This window comes from Physeter macrocephalus, chromosome 20, assembly GCF_002837175.3.
Source record: "Physeter macrocephalus isolate SW-GA chromosome 20, ASM283717v5, whole genome shotgun sequence".
NCBI classification, from domain to species: domain Eukaryota; kingdom Metazoa; phylum Chordata; class Mammalia; order Artiodactyla; family Physeteridae; genus Physeter; species Physeter macrocephalus.
Window position 1 is genome coordinate 115,966,293 of NC_041233.1, and position 9,685 is coordinate 115,975,977.

At 44.0% G+C, this 9,685-nt stretch overlaps 1 protein-coding gene across 3 annotated transcripts in view; it reads right to left on the reverse strand.

Moving 5' to 3' along the window:
- VEGFC (vascular endothelial growth factor C) overlaps positions 1 to 9,235 on the reverse strand; it is a 91,200-nt gene extending 81,965 nt beyond the window's left edge. The window contains exon 1 of one of the 3 annotated variants that reach the window (XM_024115802.1): positions 8,970 to 9,235. In XM_024115802.1, coding sequence (XP_023971570.1) covers positions 8,970 to 9,122 — 153 coding nt within the window. In that variant the 5' untranslated portion in view covers positions 9,123 to 9,235. Of the gene's footprint in view, positions 1 to 8,400; positions 8,582 to 8,969 lie in introns of those variants that run through there. The other 2 variants (XM_055080832.1, XM_024115803.3) reach the window with 2 other exon arrangements.
- Positions 9,236 to 9,685: the final 450 nt, after the last annotated feature.

Here is a 9,685-nt window from a genome sequence, read left to right on the forward strand (position 1 = left end):
CTCTCCCGTTATGGAGCACAGGCTCCGGACGCGCAGGCCCAGCGGCCATGGCTCACGGGCCCAGCCGCTCCGCGGCACGTGGGATCCTCCCGGACCGGGGCACGAACCCGTGTCCCCCGCATCGGCAGGCGGACTCTCAACCACTGCGCCACCAGGGAAGCCCAATCACGCTTTCTGAACAAATTTACACAAGTTTAACTCTTCATATAACCTTCTACCATTACATTTTCATTACATTTTATTTGGTGAAAGTATATTTTTCATCCTTTAGCTATTCTGGGATGATTTCACTGGAATGCAGAATACATATTTATATCTCTCCCATGACAATTAATAATATAAAGACGAGATGTTTACACATTAAAGTAGCAACAATAGTCTGTTTCTTTAATAGAGATTTAAACTTGAAAGTATTCAAGCTTTGAAAGTATTCAGGACGAGTTCATGTGAAATTACTTGGCACTATAATGCTCTGTGTACCAAAGTCCTTTTTACCTAGTGACTTAAGTATGCAGTTTAGGGCATGACTGTCATATGCCCTATTCCTTGAGTTGGTGGTCTAAGGCCAGAGCTGTCATCCTCAGGGACAGACACAACCCTGGCACACAGGAGAGGTGGAAGCATATCATAAGCAGATCTACAATACATAGCCTTCCTACACTGAATGATCAAACACTTTGGATTTCCCCCAACTGTCTCAAAATCAAACATCAACATTACATCCTGTTCCCGCACTGCAGAAATCAGGACAACTGCTGGTAAGCTTATAAAAATTAAAAAAACACATATAATAAATTAGGTAGGAAGGGGCTGAAGAATCACTCTGAAGAATATCACTGTTACTTCACATGCCTAGGACATAGTATTTATGTCTATGGTATTTTTCTGATGATGAAACCTATCTACTTAACAAAAAATGTACAGAATGCTTACTATATACCATAGTTCTAAAGGAGATTTCATACACACACACACACACACACACACACACACACGTATATATTTCTAGCCTTCACCACTTATAATGCATGCATCACTATTGCATAAAAGGTGGTGAAAATGGTACTCTGGGGACCAAGTTTTAAGGTGAAACAAATTAAAAAATAAATGGCTAATTAAAATCTTTACAAGTGTAGAGATGGTATACCACATCTTTCTGATTTCCTCTAAAATATTCGTCTCCTCCCGACCTGTCCAAACCAGGACAATGCTGAAGCTAACCTTGTTGAGAAGTCTGACTTTTAAACTCTGAAACATTGTTATTTACACAAGGCTGTGCATCTGAATATTCCCTCTTTCATTACGTCCATTGTATAATAGCTGTCCTTTGAGTTTGAGTAAATTTTCTGCCACATTAAAAAAAATTTATAACAGAAACTACAAAGTAATTGTGTCATTTACTTGATAGCTCATTTCTCTCCCCTTTTTGGTCTTACCATTAATAGGAATACTTGTAAGCAGATTTGAAGTGAAGGAATTGCTAGGACACTTCAGGGTTATCTCTGTTTCTATTTTTTTTTTAATTGCCAGCTGATTTAGGAATAAGTGTATAAACGATGGAAAATCTAATCTCATATATTATGATTTTTTTATATTCTTTCAATAGATTGTCTAAAATATTTAGCTCGGCAAGAAAGAACACATAAGCCATTGATGGCAGCTTGAAGAACCATGAAGAGGTAGGTGTGTGTGTGTGTGTGTGTGTGTGTGTGTGTGTGTGTGTGTGTATCTAAGCATGACCACTGTTTACATTGCTTGCTCTGTTTGGAATTCGAGCCAGAAGAGCAAAGATGACTCTTATTAGTATATTTTATAAATGTTTCTGGATAGGACGGTGATGGGTGCTTACATAAGTTAAGTGGTCACCACCATCATCATCAGAAATCCGGAGAATACAGAGGAGTTCAAATAACATGTATGGGTGGCCAACGAAGTGAGGAGAGCAGTCACTGCCAGACACTTCAAGGAAGCTTGCAGTTTAAAATGGCTTCTGGGAAGCTGCTGACCAGCTTCTAGTCCACTTTTCTAGACACTTCTGCTCAGTGATGCCACATTAAGTTCCTAAAAACACCACTTCCAACATTTCATTGAAGAATCTTCAGTGGCTCCTGTTGCTTTCAACCCACTCTCAAACATGGGTCCTGCTCTTTGGTTTCTTATGCTTTCTACAATATTCCCTTCTGTTCCTCTCGAAGCTCTGGGCTCTCCAGCCAAAGGGGTCTGCTCCCAGTTGCCCAAACACCCCCTGACCGCAGTGGCATTACTAGCCTCTGTACTCTGCTCTCACACTTCAATATCTGAAATACCCCTCCCTCCCTCCTTTCCGTAACCAGCATCTACCCGTTTTTCACAGCTGACTCAACATCACTCCACCTTTCCCATGACTGCCCATGCATCCCCCAGAAGCCTAGCCAACGACTTCTGGTAAAGCAGGAGACTCTTACAAAATCCCTTATACTATCTGCGCTTATAGTTTAACTCATTTCTGGTATTTTTAATGAGTAAGTTTCTTGATTCCTGTTATAGACAGGAACCACTCACTCTACATTTTTTGTATCACTCACTGCATTGTAATTTCCTGCTTAGAAATGAAGCTGCCGCTAGTGAGAATTAATTAAAATGCCCCTGAATTGAAGTAGATTTAAATATGAGAATCTGGAGTGAAAAGTACATAAACCTTGTTCTAATGGGTAAATGGAGGTAGGGGTGTCCACAGGGCCTCCTTCTTGAGTCCTTCAATTTCCCTTCCAGGCTGTCACTGAGGCAACAGGTGAGGAAGGAAGCCCTTTGGAAAAGAACAGCTCTCCAGTCCCATCCCTTACCATAAGCCCTGGGGATTGCATGAACTTCAGATCCCAGAATTTTCAAGAAACCCAGTACCTATACATTTTAATCTCCCCCCAACCCCCAGCAAGGTCTATGGCAGCATCTCATAAATACATTACTATTTCTTCAATGAAGTTTAGATATATTCAAACTTAGAGGATAAATAAAGACTACAAATAGCTTTATGTCAGATCAGATCAAGGTTATAGCACCAAGTAATTTATGAAAATGAGGTTTGGGGTTTCAGAAGTGCAGAAAAGGGATCATCAGGAATCCCTTCTGCCATCTGAAAGCTACTAGGGCACTATCAGTACCAGGAAAGGGTAAGAATCCACTGGCAAAAGGTATTTTAATTGAAGGTGCCTATTTGATTCTATGATGGATGCCCAATAAAGAGAATTAAATCAACACAACTTCTTCTCTCTCCAACAGTTAAACTAGGAACTCTGAAAAAAAAGTAAATCAATTGAGGACTGGAAGCACCTGAATAATCTGCCTGAGTAAATTTCAGAAGAAACAATTACACTGACAAATTGAAAATGTTTACAATACATTTTAGCATTACATTATAAATCAAATGAACTATTACCTCTTATTGTTTAAAGTTCTCTGCTACACTAATATTTCTAATGTGAAAAATTAATGACACCTTAATTCACAACTTGTACAAATCTGAAGTGACAAATGTGTGTTTTGCAACAAAAAGTAGGCCCGTGTAGTACTTAAAGAATGCTCTTATCCGCCAGGAATGATGTAACAGGTGAAAGGGGGAACAATGTAATGTTTAGAAGTTGGAGGAAGTATCATGCCTCCGCAACTAAAGTCTGTTCTTTCCAAATCCAATTAATCCTGAGAGGTCACTTGACATAGTAAGATCACAATGTTTCACAGAAGTTATATTAGTGCAACTTAGAAAAACTGTTCAATTATCGTCAGGAGGCCTTCTTAGGCCTCTAGTTCTGCAGCCATTCTTACAACAGTACTATGGATTAGACCAGTTATGATCCATCTTTAATCAGAGGGCACCGTATGGTGAACCCTGGAAGAAAGTCCAAGTTTCTTTCAGATTGTTCCATTGTGGGGAATGTGGCCTAAATAGAAGTAATGAGGGGGCCCTCGTTGTACAGCAATACTTCTCTCTGCCCCCTTGTACACTGCTACAACTTACAGGAGGAAGGGAGTATGGACAGTGGGTCTTTGGCAACGCCCAAAGGCTCAAACCCATTACCACGCTTTTCTAAAATACATGCTGCAAAAGTTTTTCAAAAAGAAAAAATCTCTATTCTTGCTCCTGGTTGAGTCACTTGAGTCTTAGATTCGTCATCTTTAATAAAATATAATAACATCCATCTCCGGGAGATGTAGTGAAAAACAAAATGAAATTAACTTATAGATACTCAGGACATTACAGTTATAACCTAATCATGTCAGACTCGGAGCCTCTAACATGAATTGATGCAGAGTGAGGTAAAGAGAGGAAGAGGGTTCAAAGGTTTCCACTTTCACAAACATTTCACATGTCCCTAATATTGAACTTCCTTTCTAAAGATTGATGGTTGGTTACTGTGAAAAAGTATGGGTATATGAAGTATATCAAAGAAATATCATGAAGCAACAAGAAGCACAGAGCAGGCTGCAAGTAAATGATTAAAAATTACAGCCACATTTATGGCCTATTTTACTTGAATAAAATTTACCTTCTCATTTCTAATGCAGGGTAATAGGATATGCACACTGGTAATTTTCCTTTAGGGATTGTAATAATACTTGTCAAGAGCTCAAACAGTTCTTGAAAGTTTAAGTCCTATTGATGCTAGACAGTTATTTTCCTTTTATGGGATGTAAATTTGTAAAGCTTACTTTACTTCTCCAAAGAGTCTTAAGTCTAGTAAAATCTTAAGTGACCTATGGAATAATGCCTTTAGCTTCCAGCATACATCAAGGAAAACCAGTCTCTTCTCCTCTCTGAAGTGCCATAGTCCTACAAGTAGGACCAACATTTTCCTATGGTTAAAATATTGATGCCAAGGTTAATTTCTCCCACTCCCTCACTTTTCATATTGATCAGTCACCAGATCTATGGGTTCTTCCTCTGTAACATCTCTTTCTTCTGTCTCCACTGTCCCTGCTCTGCTCTATTCGTCACTCTTCCCCTCTAGACTATTACTGCTGCCTCTCGACTAGACCAGGCCCCCAGCAAAAGCCCTTCGGACCTCTAATCAATCCCATAAATGATTTCCAACAGCCTTCTTACTACCTATGTCTTTCAGGTGCTTAAATCATGAATAACCCTCCAAGACTCACAGCAGTCAAATTCCTTAAACTGATTCAGGCCATATACATTGTGATCTCCATCCAACTTGAAAGCTTATGCTTATTTAAGAGTCTTCACTGTTACTCTATATAACCCCTCAGCTGCCATCAAACACTTCTACTTGCCCTCTCACTTTCTCACTCCATCCAAGACCTGAAAGGGATGCCTGTGTTTGAGGCAGTCATCTGCTGGAAATTCCTATCCAAGTTACAGCTCAAGTTCTGCCCTAAGTCAAGGCACCCAGACCAACTAGGCCACATGGATGACTCTCTTGCCCAAACTTGAGGATACAGACAATGCTTTGGTACTCTTCCTCCAATAACTCACAGTAGTTTTGTGCTTCAGGCTTTATTTTTCCTACCTGAGTTGCAAGCTCCTTGAAGAGAGGAAAATGGCTTATGTCTTTTAAGATGCCCCATCCCTAACAGATTACCCTGCAAACTCAAAAACTATGTAATGAACATGATAAAGCCAATGAAATCAGTCATTGTCACACACCAGAGATACTGAGTGGAAGACTGTCACTGTGCAGGAGAAGGACTTAGGATGCTAGTTAAAAATGTATGTTCCCAGACCCAAGACCAGAGACTGGTTGTTTTCAGGTAAGGAAAAAAAAAAAAATTAAAGACCGGTAGGGAGTTCAGATGCAGTTAGCACAAAGATGGTATTTTGAGAAACACTGCCACTGATTAACTTGAAACAGTAAATAAAAAAATAAAACAAATACCAAAGTGTGCAGAATTATAAATGATGAGAAAGTAAATAAGGCATGTTACAAAATAGTTGCCACCGTTAAGAAGTTTTTTTGGTGATAGTCACCATAAACCATATGCACTTTTACTATGTTAATTAAAAATAGCTATTCTCACTAAAGCAACTAGTGTTAATACTAAGCTAATCATTTTTTTTGCATTTAAACTATAAATGTAGGGATATTTAAAGTTATTTATGTAATACAGAAAATTAGATAAGTTACATTTGTCTATGTAATAATATTTGATCTTTTTGATTATTCACTTAATTGACACAAGATTGTAAAACTTTAAGCTTTCTTTTGTTGAGTTCAATCTTTATTAACAAAGGCATTTGCAATGTAAGATATGCTCTCCTTGCATTTACTACTCTAACAACCTGTAAGGATCTAGGTATTTAAACTCCCAGTCCAACCCACCTTTTGGAATAAAAGCATATTTCATGATATGAAGTAATGAAGTAATTCTTCCTTTTGTTAATCATAAACCAACCCTTCTCTTAAAACCACACTCAACTCCAACCAACCACAGTGAACCGGTTGTTCTCAGGTAAGGAAAAAAAAAACAAAACTCTAATCTCACGTGGGCAAACGATTGCAGTTAGTAATCTAGTGCTTCTTCTAGGTTTTGCAGGTTTCTTTAGTTTGATGATAATTTTAAATATTTCCTCTTTTATCCCCATCATGTGTAGTTAATTTTAATTATATAATTAGGCAATACTTTGCTTGCCTTACTTTTCTGATGTTGACTTGCTTGCACTAACATCCTTGGGAAAAACACTTTAGAAGTTTTTAGTAAGTCTACAACCATGAACAATTAGAAAGAGGAACCTAATAACAGTAAATATAGGTCTAGAAACAAGGAGATCTGGCTTCCATTTGTGATTTTACCTCCAATTTTCTGTATGGCTTTGGGGATGAGGTGAAGAAGGGTATGGCTAACCTTGGTTCACAGCCTGTGAGCTGTTTTCTATTTTATTTTAATATTAAAAAACACTTCTGAAGTGTAAATTACCAAAAATCTGCATTTATTGGGGATTATGTATATCTAGCGTCTTCTATTAACCTTCCTCTAATCTCTTCTTGGGGTTTACGTAAAGCACAGAAAATTAACAATCAGCTCCCGTCCAGGGCTTACGTCCAAATGAGGGACTAGTCTTGTCCACTAGGGAGAGACATGGAGTCTTTGGACCGCGTGTCTTGGCATCTTCACGGCAAGGACACAGCAGCTCGCCGGAGGCATTAACGACACGCCCTCACAGGCTGCTACTCAACCACTGGGGAACTCTTCGGCGCGGGAGTAACACTCTGCCTTGTGGTCTGTGGAACTCAGAGCCTCAGAACGAGGTGCCGTCACGTGGAAAAGCGTCCGTACCGCATACAGTTATCAACCCATACTCACCATACAGAATATATGAGACGGTCAAATATGAAAAGCCAACAAGAACGCACAAAGATTCTCATGGCAAAGGGAAACTCTCATTACATCACCAACGAAGACAATTTTGAAAACTAAAAACACATTAACTTTTATCCTCTAGCCACACAGACGTAAACACAGGCACCCACGGGCCCATCCATCCATTCAGGATCCACCCAGCGGGCAGCGACCCTCACACAGGCTCTAGGCTTATCAGGACAGGCTGCTCATTTCACCTCCTATTTCACGCTTTCTTGCCGTAAACCAAAGCGAGTTAACACAGGCAATAGGGAGGAGTTGCCTTCCTAAGTCATACTTTGAATAAATCGTTTGAGGAAACAAAGTAATCGATACCATGAAATCCAAGGCATTTAAATTACAGGAAGTGTTAGTGGGTCTAAGGTTACATTTTTGCGGCACTTGAGGATAGGAAGACTTATCTCGGGGCAATAATTACACCAATGTAAATATCTGCGTGGGAAGTTATTTCACAGTGCGCGCAGAGCGCTCTTTTCTGAACTTCCATGTGTCTGTTTCTACTCCATAGTTTTTTTTCCCCTTTATCCCACTGAACGACAAATTGCAATATTTCAATTTTTTTCCCAAAACTTAAACAAAAAGGTATTTTGTTTTTTCAAAACTCAGTCTTCTCAATCTTACAGCGTATTTCAAAATAAAACCGGGAAGGCAATTTAATTTGCACACATTCGATAGATGCTAATCAATAAAGTCACCTCAAGGGTGGCAGCTGCACACCCCTGGCCCTTCACTTGCCGTCAGGTGAAATAAAGTGCTGCAAGCTAGTTCCAGCCAGGGGCACTGCCAGTGTGTGAACCGAGGCTTCCCGTCTTCTCTGGAATATAAAACTTCTTCAGGAATTTAAGAACTCTTCTAAGCATACTCTCCATCCTTAGGTCAGTTCTGAACTTTTGAGGTAAATAGATACTCTTTCAGGAGACCAAGGGAGAAGCGGGCACCAACACTATACGACACTTGAAAATCCGAATGTCTCAACAGTCACCTGGCAACATTTTTTAGGCAAAGAGTTAATCATCGCATTTAAAAACCCAAGAAGGAAATCCACCTTACTTTTCAGTACCTGACGACCAAATTTCAGAAACGCAGCGTTTACTAAGCTGAAAAGCCATGCCTGACCTGACGGTGATCGGAGATCCTGTTGCATCTCCAGCTCGACCAACTGCTCCGAGTGAATCTGCAGTCTGAGGCTCTCAAGCCCGGTTACTAAATGCCACATCGGAGGAATTCTCCGGGAAAGCAAGCCTCGGAGGACTGCTCACCCAAGCGCGGGAGCCGCTGGAGTCCCGCTAGCCTGCCAGCGGGGAGCAGAGCGCTCCCGACGGCTTGAACTCGGGCTCTCCCCGCGCCGGGCTCCAGGCGCGCTCGGCGCACCGGCGGGGGCCGCCCTCCGGCGGCTGCACGATCGCTGTCACCAGCCACCTTCCGGGCCCTTCGCTCGCCTAACTTGCTGTTCTATTTTCTATGAAAACCTTCCTCCCAGAAACCCTACCCTCAGCGCAGTAACTGTGGAGCCCAGGTACACAAGGTGAAACACGAGCCCGCCCTCTGCGCGCGTTCCGGGTCCTCGGCGACCCGAAGCCCCCGCGGTCCGAGCCCGCAGGGCGCGGGCGCGCACCCACCTTGGTCTCGCCCGCGTCCGGCTCCGCGTCCGAGAAGCCGAGTCCCGACTCGAAGGCGGCGGCGGCGGCGGCGGCGGGCGCCCGGCGCGGACCCGGGAGCAGCGCGGCGGCGAACAGGGAACACGCCAGAGAGAAGAAGCCCAGCAAGTGCATGGTGGACGGGCCGCGAGCGCGCGGGGCCGGGCGCCCCGGCGAGGCTGCCTCGCGGCTCGGCCCTGTCCGCGAGGGCCGCCCGGGGACCCCGCGGAGCCGCGGCGGCGGGAGCGGGTCCGGCCTCGGCGCTCCCGACGCTGCGAGCCGCTCTCCCGGCCGGCGCCCGCGAGGCGACGGGGTCAGGGCAGCGCCTCACAGGAAACCGGACATCCGAGCGCCCAAGGCCGCGGCCCGCGAGGCGAGGCGAGGCGAAGCGAGGCGAGGGCGCGGGAGGACGGCGCCCCGCTCGGCGGCTCGGCGCGCGCCTCGGGAGGCGAGGGGGGCAGAGCCGAGACGCCCCGCGAGGCGCGGGCCCTGCGGCGCCCCCGGAGCCCGCGGGCCCCCGCCCTCCCCTTCCCCGCGGCGGGGCGAGCCGGGCGGCCGGGCGGCGGGAGCGGCGGCGAGGCCGGGGAGCGCGGGGCGCGGGGCTGCGCGGCGGCGGGCGCAGGGGCAGGGCATGGCTGACGCGCCCTCTGCCTGCGCTTATGTGAGAGAAAGCGGCCGAGGGAGGGAGCGTGCCGAGC